This window comes from Poecilia latipinna, unplaced genomic scaffold (genome assembly GCF_001443285.1).
Source record: "Poecilia latipinna isolate Pla-1442-1.1 unplaced genomic scaffold, P_latipinna-1.0 Scaffold96, whole genome shotgun sequence".
In the NCBI taxonomy this organism is placed as follows: Eukaryota; Metazoa; Chordata; class Actinopteri; order Cyprinodontiformes; family Poeciliidae; genus Poecilia; species Poecilia latipinna.
In genome coordinates, this window is record NW_015112712.1 from 52,467 (window position 1) to 67,431 (window position 14,965).

The following is a 14,965-nucleotide window of genomic DNA, read 5'->3' on the forward strand; positions in this document are numbered from 1 at the left end:
TTGACCTGAGGTGACACCACTCAGGCAGCAGTTTCTTGCACCATGCAGCCAAAAAGCAAATGTCAAAAAACATGTATGTGGTCGCAAGATCAATTTATACACTATATAAACCTGAGGAGTAGTGTGATGTAAGCAATTCATATTTGAAAAGTAAAAGTGTGGGAATCTGAGGAATTCTGGTGTGTAGAGGGCTGATGTGGGCAGTTTATAGTGTAAACAAACTGCTACTTAGTCAACTATGTAAGCCTAGCACAACTAGTTTGCCTTTTTTTAACGCTTTACCACTCAACATTTATGTTTATGTTTCTCAGTTAACATCCTGTATCTACATCTTCCTTGAAAACTAAAACCATCATAACACATGAAAAACAACATTAAACAGCTTCATAAGTTCATCAGAACCAACATCAGGCAACATTTATATCTTGTGTTAAATCACGGTTCATTTTTATTTGGCTGTAACGCTGTGAATAAAATGATAAATGGAGGCGATTACCATTGTAAAAACTACTGTAGCAGAGAGTTTTGACTGTGTTTTATTTATTTAATCACAGTTCATCATACTTCTTTTAACACATTAACCCAATGCTAATGTGCTTGGCTACCCATTAACGTGATTACTCCGTTTGACAGCGATATGTTGAAATTCATGACCGCTCTTCACCATGTCAAGCCTCGTGAGAGTGCTGCTGTAAGATTTAATGCACAAAAACAAGTGTGTTCAGTAGGCAAGTTCCTGCACAATTAATCAAAAGTAATTGCCTCTATGAGATCAGTATAAAATAAATGCTGCAAATTAGTTCATAGTATTAAAGATGACACGGTTCACTGAACTACATGTTCGGTCACATTTTACGTACAGAGGCTGACAGAAAAGCTCCCAATCTGGTCTGTATATCATGGATTGTAACGACACTGTAGTTGAGTGGATATTTAAATTCTTTAACACTAAGCTTGGTTTTACTGAAACTGGCTAAACGATGACGCAAACAGAACCAGAAAGAATTAGTGGGGGAAAAAAGAAGAAGAAAAAAAAGATTTTATGAAGGACATAAAACATGACATTCAACTCATCAAGGAACATGCCTGCTGTTAAAAGTAAAAAGAGCAAAGCTCTAAATGGGTGCTTTCCACTGCCTGTCTAAGCCCATCCTTCCAAAGCAGTAAGACTACTCATCCCTCTTCCCCTCCATGCACCACAAATCCAAAACAAGAAAGCCCAGTGAGTGCCACGCCTTGCCCTCCTTCTTATCCTCCTCTACACCTCTTCAGAGAGCAGAAAATCTATCTCTCCCTTCTTCCCTTGACAATGGTTCAGAGGCCATCTCTTCCTCAGTTTCAGCAGTCCTGCCTCCATGTCTGTGCCGGGGGCCTTTTAATGTTCTATTAGATCGGCTATTGATCAGCCGGTAGCTCAGATTACTGAGACCAGCGTCGCACGGGTAGCAACCTTCTGTTCATACCGTGTAACTCTGCATACCATTTGGGATGCCCTCTTTGTGGTCGAACGGCTCGCTTCAAGAGCAGAAGAATGGATTTACAGAATTCTCCTGAACAGCAGAACTCTTGAACATTTTAGCATTTTGTGTAAGGTTAGCACTAATTTAATGCTTTTACTAGGTTTTAAGAGCTTTTCTCTACAGATTTCTTCTAAGATTCACTATCCCTACCAAAGAATAGCATTCCCAGAGCATGACTCAGCCACCACCATATTACACCTGGGTGATGGCATGTTTAAGGTGATGTGCAGTGTAACTTTTCCACCACACAGCGCTGCACATGTAGGCCATCTGGCCTCTTTTCTACATGTTTGTTGTGCCCTTTACACAGCTTGGGGAAATTAAGATTATCTTTTGGCTCCTTTACTGTGGCAACTAGTTTCCTGTTGCCACTTGTCCATAAACTACTTGGTTGAACTGGATTTTATTTCCAAGAGAAAAGGGGATTCAAATGAATGCTACAGTTTTCACTTGTAAAAATCTAAACTGTGTATGATTACCCTTGCCGCTACACTTATGCTCTAGTTTGAATTTGCATCGCATTTAACTGAAAAAAAAAAAAAAAAAAAAAAATCAACTGAAATGTTTTGTTCTGCTATCGGAAAAAGCTCAAAGGGAGTGAATGCTTTTCCATGGCTGTATAAAGGCTTAGAGCTGCTGATTGCTGGAGCATCTCAATAAGAGATGCATTATTTGAATGAATAAATCATTTTGTTAATAAAAAGAGAATAAGGCTCCTTTGAGGTTCCGAGTGATCTTGGCCAAGACGATGCAGGCGCAAATCTATAAATCATCCAACATTCTAAATCCAGCATCGTATAATTTTATTTAAAAGCACTTTAATGCCTCTCTATTGGATCTTCTGCTCTTTTGCGTGCATTTTTAACACAGGCACACCCTCCCGCTATTAGTATTCAACTTAATGCATTCATGTAGCCAGTAATGCGATGCGCTGAAACTAAGGAGGAGAGAAAATGACAGTTATATTGTGGATGAAGGCCTGGATCAACTGAGCACGCTCCAGCTGCTGCAAAAAGCACAGACGGGAGGGGAGGAGAGGGGAGGAGAGTGGAGGAGAGTCGATACAGGCTTGAGCGCATTGCTATACGAGAACAGTGAGTCACCACTCTGCCAAGCATTTATAAGCCTCTGAATGTATGCAAAACACACAAGCTCAACCGTTAACTGCATTAACAATGCATCGAGCTGAAATGTGTTTAAAGGCCTAAAAGCACTTGCAAAATATTCCCACAATAAGCCCACATGTTAAGATGTTTGTTGGGAGAATCCAAATCCAAACACACATGTACAAAACGGCACACATATCAGCCTCTGAATCGGTATTAATATGAGCAAGAAACAATAGAATGAAGAAGCTGGTGGTGATCCTTCATGCAGCCAACTGACCCCATGGGATGATGTCTGTCAGCGCCATACCGGGACGGTGTTATGGACTGCACCCCCTCTTTCCTCCCTTCACAAAATGTCATCAATATGCGCTGCCAGCAAAACGCCCTTGAGACAAATTTTCTATGTGATTCCCTTTTTCCTTTTGTCTGCCTTCCATTTGCTCATTGTGATCTCTGTTGACAATTTGTGGGGCTTTGCGTGAGAACGCATTTCCACATCGTCCAAATGAATCTGGGAGTTGGGAGATGTGAGGGATTGCTGGAGTGTGTGGCTGCTCCTTGTATTGTCACAAAGCGACCCATAAATGCCCATCTATAAAGTAAAACTACGTGGAAGAAAAACATATGAAGTGAACCAAAAAAATCTCAATGTATTCAGTCTATTGGGATCTTATGCCACAGTATGGAATTCAGTGCAAAACACATCCTTAAAATTATTATTATTTTTTTTTTTTGCCTATGTGCAAAACGTTTTATAGTGAAGAAAACTAATACTTCACACCACTCTGAGCACACCATCCTCAAGGCGAAACAAGATGGTGGCAGCATCATCTGGTGGAGATGCTTTTCGTCAGTTTAAAATGTGAAGCTGGGTAATACCACAAGAACGCCTCTGAGAATCTGCAGAAAAATTTGACACCGGAGTTGAGGTTTGCCTTTCAATAGTTCTGTGATGCTTTACATACTGATAGAGTTGAAAACAGAATGGTTTAACTGAAAGCATTTTTATGCGTTACCATGGTGATGCTTTGTCAAAATGTAAACGGATCTTCGTGGATGGTCTCCATCCAATCTCATTGAGATTAAAAGTGTTTGTTAAAGAAATTCAGGGTTTTAAACACATATGTGTTTGTTCATACCACTTCTTGCAAATTAATAAAAAACATACTTGCAAAAAGAAAACACACAGAAAAATCTACAACACACAATTCCTACATGTCCACACCTAGGTGAGCTACGAAAATTAGACCAGTTCATCCACACAAACTAAACAGGGACAGACGAGATGACTTACAAGGAAGGTGCCATTGGTCTGAATGAGTGTCAAGAGCATGAGACTCAAATTTGGTGCGTCCCCATAGTACCAATTAGGATCAACCAGGCCTTAGCTATTACCTTCTGGAAAATCTATAACCCGCACAGCATAGAGGGACAATGGGGCCATTAGCGGCTAACAATGGCGGTAAAAGTGAGAATATAAAAAAGTAGACCCATTTAATTATCTTTCAACAGTCTGCTGCCACCTATTCTCACATTTTCCATAAACACAACCATTTCTAGACATTTTAAAGACAAACTGTTACTTGCTTTCGAGGCCTTACCAGTGGAATAACGGAGTGTCCACACTAAAAGAGATTGATTACCTCTAGGTTCTGGGCTTGGACAGCCATGGACAAGTGATGGACAGCTCATTAGCCAGCTGGTCGTTCTGAGGGGGGCTGGATGGGTGCCTAGGGCCGGCTCAAACCATGACCACCATGTTTTGTAGTAACAATGCCTTTCCAAAGCTGTCTGAACAGTCAAATCAGGAGGATCATTTAAAGTCAGGGACAGCCAAAGGAACAAATAAAAAGACTGAAGAAAAGCAGGGTTGAATGCTTCATATGGAGACAGTTGTGTTCTTTTTTTCCAGTCAGACAAGTTTCTTACTCATTAGCTCAGACAATGATGCTCATTACAAAATACCAACCAATAAAAACAATTCTGTATTGTTATTTTGTGGTACAATGAGAAGCACCAATCATCCACTTCCTGGCTGAAACAAAGTTCCAGTTCGAGGTCTGACATGTCCATACTGATTTTACTTTAACATATAGAAAGAGAAAATCAAACAAAAGTGACAGAAAAGGAAGTGCCCTAAAACCATAATAAAATGCTGACTATAGATATTACAACGTAATATCTAAGGAACTGGAAAGCAAATAGGACAGCACAAGAAGACACATCAGGGCACTGATTACCCCTGGAGAGCTTTAAATTTGCTTAGACTGAGTCATTCCACCAGAGTCACTATGACTGATAAACCAAAAGCCACAACAGACAAGACGGGGTGATGGAGAGCATACAGAGATGAAGGAATCAGATCTGGATAGGGGCCAAATCCAGCACCACCATAACTATAGTGTGCAAGAGAAACACAAAAATACCATATAAAAACCTCTGTTACATTTCAGAATAACCATTCTTGGTCTTACGCAAACTACATTACATTTAATAAAATGTGAGCTGTATGAGTATTATTTTTCCCTGGCACAAAAATCCGAAAGAAGATATGCAGGAAGCAACATGAATCATGGTTTTAACTAGGTTGACAATGAAAAGAAAAGAAAAAAAAATGAAAGTAGGGGGGCAAAAAAACAAAGAAGGAAGCCGCAACGTGGGAGCGAAGGCAGAAGAGGAACAAGCAAGCAGCATGAACAGTCTGTAGGAATAGATCTCGCTGCTCCAAATGTATGCTGATGAGTCACAGAGCAGGAGGCCTGCGATGTGATGGAGTTGGATCTGACAAAGATCTGCTCACAGCACCAAAACCAACCACTCTGTGGATTAAATCATGCCTCATCTCATTTATGTTTGAGAATGCGCACGTCAAGTGAAGTAAAAGAAGGGGGAGGAGGAGCAACATAAATGTTTTATCCTTAAGAAAATATTCATTTTCTACCCCTAACAATTCCTGCTCCATCTTGCATCTTGGTTAACACTTGAGGGTTGAGGGTGGAGATGCTTTGTTTTTGTTTTGCCTTTCTAGTTCAGAGAGGTCTGTAATCATAAACCTCGCTGCTGTAATCAAAGTGACAGCAAACCTCTTCAAAGCAGATATGACATTAAATACTGCCAGTACCAGCTAACCCACTTTCATCTCATTTCATATACAAACTAACCCAATACATGTTGAAGTGCATCTTTAATGTGAAACTATCACTTTTAAATACAGTTGGGCTCAAACATTTTGATAATAGTAAGATTTATGCACGTTCCATATAGAGCCTTGCAAAAGTATCCGTAACCCTATAGCTAACATTTTTTCATGTCACAGCCATGAACTAATTAATTAATTATGATTTTATGTTGTTTACCAACACAACAAGACTGTGAAGTAGAAGAGACATTGTACATTGTTTTTGTGGAGTACAAGCATCTTCAATCCCCTTTACTCTGAAATCCTTAGATTAAGTTCTGTGAAACTATTAGTAGCATAGAACTCAATTGTTAAAGTTAAATCTGTGTGCAATTCAATATAGGCATAAAATTAGCTGTTCTGTGAAGACCTCGCTTGGTTGGTATGGCTGTTCACCAAGACATAGTCAAGGCAAGGAGAGGCTTAATCAGAGAAGGAGCCCAGAGGTCTGTGGTAATTTTGAAGGAGCTGCAGAGATTTACAACTCAAGGGGGGAATACTGTTGGCAGGGCAACCATTAGTAATGCACTCTACGTTACCATGAACCCAATGGTGGTCACAGCATTATGCTTCAGGGGACACTTTTTTTTTTCCTTTTTTCAACATAGCCAATAAAGCTCAGAGTTGATTAGACGATGGTTGGGTGTGTATATTGGTCAATCCTGGATGAAAACCTATAGGTTCCAGAAGACTTGAGACTGGTGTGGAAGTGTCAAGAAGACAACAACCATGAACACAAGACAGGAGCTGGTCCACCATATTGGTGCTGGTCCACCACATCAAATCACCATAAAAATACATGGAAGTGTGCAGTCATAATGTTACAAATTGTGAAAGTTAAAGTAGAATCAATTCTTCAAGGCTTTCAACATACAGAGCAAGCAAAAAATATACTGCAACATCACTAAACAATGTTGTTACACAACATTAGTCTGAGAAACAGCTTTACTTAAGAACAGAATAAAAGACAAACAAAAGAAAAAGGCCAAAAGGGTTATTGGATGAGTTTTTTTTCTTCTCCTTACCAGTATCTTTGGTAAATTAGGGTGTAGTCTCTCTCAGGTATGACTAAGTTTAGACCTTTGACTATCTGATAGGCCATGGCATTTAACTCCAATATGCAGGACATAATGAAGCAAATTATGTAAGCACAACAATCAGCTTCAAAGCCATTAAAACCTCATGCAACACGCTCACATTTCTATCTCTAAAGCCTGAAGCATTAAACACGTTGCGGCCATGCAGAGATTTCTTTTCAACAATGGCAAACACAAGCACAATGCCTGCAGCTTACAATGAAAGCAAGAGGTTTCATAGACTCAGAGGGCAAGGAAACAAATGATATAGTTACTTTAGGTTTCCAGTGAACCTACAGTGCCCAAGCAGCCTTTTAACTGTGCACACAGAGCAGGTGACAGATTAGCTCTTGCACATTGCTTGGGAATTGATTTAAGCCTCGGGGAAAAGAGGATGACAGCAGCCGAGAACAAATTTTAAGAGAAAAACAAAATGAAATGAGGAAAAAAAAAAAAAAATATATATATATATATATATATATATATATATATATATATATGTGNGGAACAGCAATTTAGCAACAAAACACATCACTGAAAGAGTCTTAAAAACCACGATGGAGAAAGCAGTGCTGAATTTGAGCTGATTTTCTTTTGTGCCATTGTTGAAGGATGAATAAGCGGTGAGCAATACAGCGATAAGGCTTGTCTTTTCAACAACAGACGGTGATCATAACGCTTCATGATACTGTCATCTATTGCTCTCACTTCTGAAAGCGTCGATGCGGGTTTAGTGTATGCGTTTATAATAAGATCCCAGAGAACTGAGAACTCAAGGATGAAATAAATGAATGCCTCGCTTCTCGAGAGCACGCCGCTTGTGTGCAGCACGACTGCTGCTCTGCATGTCACATCAGCTAAAAAGGCTCAGCGAGAGGGTGTGAGGCACAAGACTCCTGATTCTATCACCAACATGGAATTTAAACAGACCCAGCTTCAATGTCTTCCTTTTCGACTTTATTTCTTTCATCTCAGCAAACGTACGCCGTTTATAAAGCAATGGAAAATCTATTGCTTGGCTTTTTTTTTTTTTACTGCAGCATCTAGTTAAATTAACAACTGGTGCTGATTAGAGAGATTCTGGCAAATACACTGACAAATTATATGAACTAAAGGAGGGGAAAATCCCAAACTGTGGTGTAATCTAGCCCAAGACGTTAGAATGTTCAGAGGTGGTTGGGGTGAGAGACAAAAATTGAGACGTTTTTCACCAGAGTTTGTATTAGAAACGCAATGGAAAATCTCACATTTCAGCTCGATCGGCCATTGTGGAACTGGATGTTTTTCCCGATTAGTGAACGCAGCTTATATAACCACTACCACGCTATGCTGACAACATGGACGCCGTTGCTGAGTGAAGAAGACTCGCAGCTTGCTGCTTTCTGCGTCAACAGGGTGTCTAAAAATTATGTCAAATGGATCACTGAAATGTACTAATCTATTTGAAAAGTAGCCATTTTCTATTGCATGTAAACACTTGCCTGTGGTTCATTCAGGCAGCGAGAATGGGATTCAGTGGCTAAATGCAGTACATCAAAGCAGGTCTGTTTGAGCTTTAAACTTCTCTTATGACATTTTCATTTATGATGACTTCGGAAATCTTGACAGCTTTCTGAAAATCTTGAGAATTAATCTAAGGACCCATGTTTTCCACAATGCTGGAATGACCTACCAGAACAGCAGCCCTGTCCTGTCTTGCATTAAGAAACTCTTGAAAATATCAATAAACTACAAAATTAATATCCGTACATTTTACAATTTTTATAATAAATGTGTTTTAATATTTTTACATAATCAGCATCGCGTACCTTCTTAACTATAGCAATTACATCAGACGTTTGTGCTGTGAAAGTCTGCAACTTATTGAGTCCACTCCATAAAAGGGTCTGTTTTAAATGTCTCGCAGCAATATCTAAAATTTCCTTTTTATTCAATGGTTTAAATATAAATTAAATGGGAATAACTCCCTGTGAAATTTCTTTTTTCTAAGATACCCCGTCTTAAATTTGGACCAAGATACACGATCTTGATACAACTTAAAAGTTCTTTAAGTGTAACCTTTTAAAATATAAATTTGGAAATTGTTTTGAAGGTACACATTTTAACTTGGTCGTATCTTATTTGTGAATTTGTGGTTTTAAAAGTGCAGCCTTCCGGTCAGATTCGTCCAGCCTGCATTAGGTTACACCTATTTTTATTTTTTTATCCTTTCAGTGAAGAGGTACTGAAGGAGGCGGGTATGCTTGGGAAGAGAGCGCAAGCTCGCTCTTATGCATCTGCTCTACCTGCATTATGTCAGTGAAGATGAGGAGGGGTACAAGCAGCATCAACTCACCAGATCTGTCCATCCTGCATCACTCTGAGGCACCTGATTTATCACAACGACATAAAAATGTACAACACTCATGAGAGAAGATCAGTTCTGATCTCATAAACAACAAATTACTACAATAAGGCAATGACGGTGTTCCAAATAAAAAAAAAATAATATTTAGAAATGAAAGGGGAACAGAAAGGGTGAAGTAGTGACATCGTATTGTCGAGAGCTACAGGGAGTGGTGCAGGCCGGGCTCGGACACAAACTGTGATAATAAGGTAATCAACTCAAACTTCCTCCTTCATTTCAACAGAGCAAAATGAAGGAGGGACAAGGTAGAAAGAGATCTGACCCACGCCGACCAGAGGGAGAACTCCACTCTACTCGTGCGTGGGGAAGAGGAAGGGGGGAACACAATGGGTTCATATTTAGTGAGGTAATGTTAGTCCGTGGCCACAATTGTTCAAACCCCAAGTTTACTTATCCAGCACACATCACCGCTCAGCGTGACCGAAGACATTCCGCTGCAGCACATTAAGACGAACTGAAGTTTTTAAGTTCTAATGCTGCAAACAAGCAACCGGTTTCCGCAGTTCAGACCCACAGCAGCTAACTTACCGGTGGCTAACAGCAGAGCTAGCTACTTGAGCAGTTCCAGTTATACGGTAATTCTATTCAGCTGTGGCTGTGCTTTATGCGGGACACCACGGTTCTACGCGTGTCAGTGCCAAATAAAATACATCTCCCTTCTGTTTCAGTGGCAAACGTTACAGTTTCTGTGTGTTTTATTTTTTATTTTGTTACCTTGCGTCTTCTGGTCTCAGCAGTACCACTCCAAACAAAGCATTGGTATATGACTCGGAGGTTTTGTTTCCAATTGTCCACCTTATAACCGTTCACATGGGAGCACCCGGCCGGACTCATGACAGACAAAACATTCAGGATGGAGTTTGAGGTGACAATAAGGAGTCTCCTGGGTTATTCACTCAGCTAGGCTACCTAGCACTACTGTCTGTGTCCAGAAACGGTTTCCGTTTGGAAACGGGACAATCGGTGTAGTATCCAAAATGCTCCTCAGGCATCTGATAAACTCAGTCGTTATCAGCTAACTCTGAATCAGTTCATGTAGCCATCTAACAGAATCCTGAGTCCTCTGAGACTCCTATTCTCCTCTCTCTTTTGACAGTTGTCTTTTCCTTTAACGTTAGCTCCACTTCCACTCTCACGATTAGTTAGCCTGCTAACTCTCAACTATAGCTTCACAATGCCCGCCCATGTGGATCATGATTTGTCAACACAAAGACGTGACGTAGCTACGTTCAACTTTGTTGCACGTTTGGTGCGCTGGGTTTTTGGCCCGCTGTGTTCCGTCTTTCGGAGTTTGGAATTTTATCAATGATGTTTTCATTTGCGGGACGTGACACACCTCCAATTCAGGATAACCGGGAGTATATGGAGAATCAGGAATTTGGAACGGTGTTATTCTTGAATGGTGTAAAGCGCTTCCATGAGTACAAGAGTTTTCCCCATTTAATTTAAGAGTCGCATCGCAACCCAATCATTATCTCATTAAGTCCAATAAGGAAAGGTCGCGTGGTTCTTTCAGATTGACAGGTTTCCTAACTGTCGTTGTATTTTTTTCTAACACAGTTATTTTGCACATTCTACTAGGTATCTCATCCAGATGTTAAAATAACGGAAAAGTAAATGTATTTTAGAAAAAAATAAATCCATTGCACTGTATTTATAGTTTGCTGATCAGAGTGCCCTTGAAAGTGCCAAGACTAACTTGAAAATAGTTTATTAATTAATTTGTCCAAATCAAGTTTTTTTTCTCTATTTCTTATAATGCTGTTGACCATTTTCTTTATGTTGTACACATACTTTGAGTCAGTCATTTTTTTTTCTTTCTGTCCCCTGATTTACTTTTTTTATTTAAATAGTTGCTGGTTTGTTCTTTATATATAACTTGTACAGTTATGCTATGAGAAAGAGGTAGTGGTGGTAATTAATTTTAAACCTTTCTGTGAAACATGCTATTTAATTATTTAAATTGACTTAGTAGTTTTTCATTGATTTACAAATGTTTTGTAATTGCTCCAACAAATAAATGAATCATTACCAGGGCCCTGGCAAACTGGATGACACACTGAAGAAGTAATTCAATCATTTTATTTGGTTGTAGGAGGGGAGCATTGATTCCCTGCTGGACTTTAATTCTTGAGAGACTCCTGGTATCTTTTAGCCCAAATAATTAAGTTCATACAGCTCCAAAAGAACATTCACCCGCTTCACAGAACCAAATATGGAGAAGCAGGATTTAGTTTCTATGCTCCACTTATCTGGAACATAGTTCCAGAAAACTGCAGAACAGTTAAAACAATGAGTTCCTTTAAGGCTAAACAACACCTGTTTAGAATTGCCTTTGATTCATAATAACTGGAATGTTGATCAATATTTTTAATATTTGCTTAATGATTTTGATTGTTGCATTTGACAAAAATGAAATGTTTACTGCTGCTTCATAATTGGTTGCTGTATTGCATTTTTATGGTGTAAGGCACATTGAACTGCTTTGTTGAAGAAATAAACCTGACTTGAATTAACTAAACTTTATTTCTGTCCCAGGTTTATTTCTCAGATCTAACCTCGCATAATTATGCTCACCATTTAAAAACTGCCTGTTTCATTACAAAAATCCTGGTTAATGAGGTTCACTAACCAGTTCTTTCTACAGAAAAAATCAGAGGCACAGATTCAAGGAAAACCTGAAGAGAATTATTGTACCCACTTGGAGGAAGATATTTGGATTTACTAGTTAAAGCCTACCACCTAGTGGAGGTTAGTATGGTCGCCATAACGAGGCATAAACGACTAATTTAGTCACTATTGCCTCAGTTTTAAATGACAAGTAAATCTTAAATANAATAAAATGTGAGCTGTATGAGTATTATTTTTCCCTGGCACAAAAATCCGAAAGAAGATATGCAGGAAGCAACATGAATCATGGTTTTAACTAGGTTGACAATGAAAAGAAAAGAAAAAAAAATGAAAGTAGGGGGGCAAAAAAACAAAGAAGGAAGCCGCAACGTGGGAGCGAAGGCAGAAGAGGAACAAGCAAGCAGCATGAACAGTCTGTAGGAATAGATCTCGCTGCTCCAAATGTATGCTGATGAGTCACAGAGCAGGAGGCCTGCGATGTGATGGAGTTGGATCTGACAAAGATCTGCTCACAGCACCAAAACCAACCACTCTGTGGATTAAATCATGCCTCATCTCATTTATGTTTGAGAATGCGCACGTCAAGTGAAGTAAAAGAAGGGGGAGGAGGAGCAACATAAATGTTTTATCCTTAAGAAAATATTCATTTTCTACCCCTAACAATTCCTGCTCCATCTTGCATCTTGGTTAACACTTGAGGGTTGAGGGTGGAGATGCTTTGTTTTTGTTTTGCCTTTCTAGTTCAGAGAGGTCTGTAATCATAAACCTCGCTGCTGTAATCAAAGTGACAGCAAACCTCTTCAAAGCAGATATGACATTAAATACTGCCAGTACCAGCTAACCCACTTTCATCTCATTTCATATACAAACTAACCCAATACATGTTGAAGTGCATCTTTAATGTGAAACTATCACTTTTAAATACAGTTGGGCTCAAACATTTTGATAATAGTAAGATTTATGCACGTTCCATATAGAGCCTTGCAAAAGTATCCGTAACCCTATAGCTAACATTTTTTCATGTCACAGCCATGAACTAATTAATTAATTATGATTTTATGTTGTTTACCAACACAACAAGACTGTGAAGTAGAAGAGACATTGTACATTGTTTTTGTGGAGTACAAGCATCTTCAATCCCCTTTACTCTGAAATCCTTAGATTAAGTTCTGTGAAACTATTAGTAGCATAGAACTCAATTGTTAAAGTTAAATCTGTGTGCAATTCAATATAGGCATAAAATTAGCTGTTCTGTGAAGACCTCGCTTGGTTGGTATGGCTGTTCACCAAGACATAGTCAAGGCAAGGAGAGGCTTAATCAGAGAAGGAGCCCAGAGGTCTGTGGTAATTTTGAAGGAGCTGCAGAGATTTACAACTCAAGGGGGGAATACTGTTGGCAGGGCAACCATTAGTAATGCACTCTACGTTACCATGAACCCAATGGTGGTCACAGCATTATGCTTCAGGGGACACTTTTTTTTTTCCTTTTTTCAACATAGCCAATAAAGCTCAGAGTTGATTAGACGATGGTTGGGTGTGTATATTGGTCAATCCTGGATGAAAACCTATAGGTTCCAGAAGACTTGAGACTGGTGTGGAAGTGTCAAGAAGACAACAACCATGAACACAAGACAGGAGCTGGTCCACCATATTGGTGCTGGTCCACCACATCAAATCACCATAAAAATACATGGAAGTGTGCAGTCATAATGTTACAAATTGTGAAAGTTAAAGTAGAATCAATTCTTCAAGGCTTTCAACATACAGAGCAAGCAAAAAATATACTGCAACATCACTAAACAATGTTGTTACACAACATTAGTCTGAGAAACAGCTTTACTTAAGAACAGAATAAAAGACAAACAAAAGAAAAAGGCCAAAAGGGTTATTGGATGAGTTTTTTTTCTTCTCCTTACCAGTATCTTTGGTAAATTAGGGTGTAGTCTCTCTCAGGTATGACTAAGTTTAGACCTTTGACTATCTGATAGGCCATGGCATTTAACTCCAATATGCAGGACATAATGAAGCAAATTATGTAAGCACAACAATCAGCTTCAAAGCCATTAAAACCTCATGCAACACGCTCACATTTCTATCTCTAAAGCCTGAAGCATTAAACACGTTGCGGCCATGCAGAGATTTCTTTTCAACAATGGCAAACACAAGCACAATGCCTGCAGCTTACAATGAAAGCAAGAGGTTTCATAGACTCAGAGGGCAAGGAAACAAATGATATAGTTACTTTAGGTTTCCAGTGAACCTACAGTGCCCAAGCAGCCTTTTAACTGTGCACACAGAGCAGGTGACAGATTAGCTCTTGCACATTGCTTGGGAATTGATTTAAGCCTCGGGGAAAAGAGGATGACAGCAGCCGAGAACAAATTTTAAGAGAAAAACAAAATGAAATGAGGAAAAAAAAAAAAAAATATATATATATATATATATATATATATATATATATATATATGTGTGGAACAGCAATTTAGCAACAAAACACATCACTGAAAGAGTCTTAAAAACCACGATGGAGAAAGCAGTGCTGAATTTGAGCTGATTTTCTTTTGTGCCATTGTTGAAGGATGAATAAGCGGTGAGCAATACAGCGATAAGGCTTGTCTTTTCAACAACAGACGGTGATCATAACGCTTCATGATACTGTCATCTATTGCTCTCACTTCTGAAAGCGTCGATGCGGGTTTAGTGTATGCGTTTATAATAAGATCCCAGAGAACTGAGAACTCAAGGATGAAATAAATGAATGCCTCGCTTCTCGAGAGCACGCCGCTTGTGTGCAGCACGACTGCTGCTCTGCATGTCACATCAGCTAAAAAGGCTCAGCGAGAGGGTGTGAGGCACAAGACTCCTGATTCTATCACCAACATGGAATTTAAACAGACCCAGCTTCAATGTCTTCCTTTTCGACTTTATTTCTTTCATCTCAGCAAACGTACGCCGTTTATAAAGCAATGGAAAATCTATTGCTTGGCTTTTTTTTTTTTTACTGCAGCATCTAGTTAAATTAACAACTGGTGCTGATTAGAGAG

General features: G+C 39.2%; 1 protein-coding gene across 2 annotated transcripts in view; it reads right to left on the reverse strand.

The window, feature by feature from the left end:
* LOC106942329 (ubiquitin carboxyl-terminal hydrolase 22) overlaps nt 1-10,472 on the reverse strand; it is a 31,487-nt gene extending 21,015 nt beyond the window's left edge. Inside the window, exons 1-2 of one of the 2 annotated variants that reach the window (XM_015025590.1) lie at nt 10,005-10,472; nt 9,219-9,251 (exon numbers count right to left, since the gene is read on the reverse strand). In XM_015025590.1, coding sequence (XP_014881076.1) covers nt 9,219-9,251; nt 10,005-10,124 — 153 coding nt within the window. In that variant the 5' untranslated portion in view covers nt 10,125-10,472. The remainder of the gene's footprint in view (nt 1-9,218; nt 9,252-10,004) is intronic. The other variant, XM_015025598.1, reaches the window with a different exon arrangement.
* Between the last annotated feature and the right edge of the window lie 4,493 nt (nt 10,473-14,965).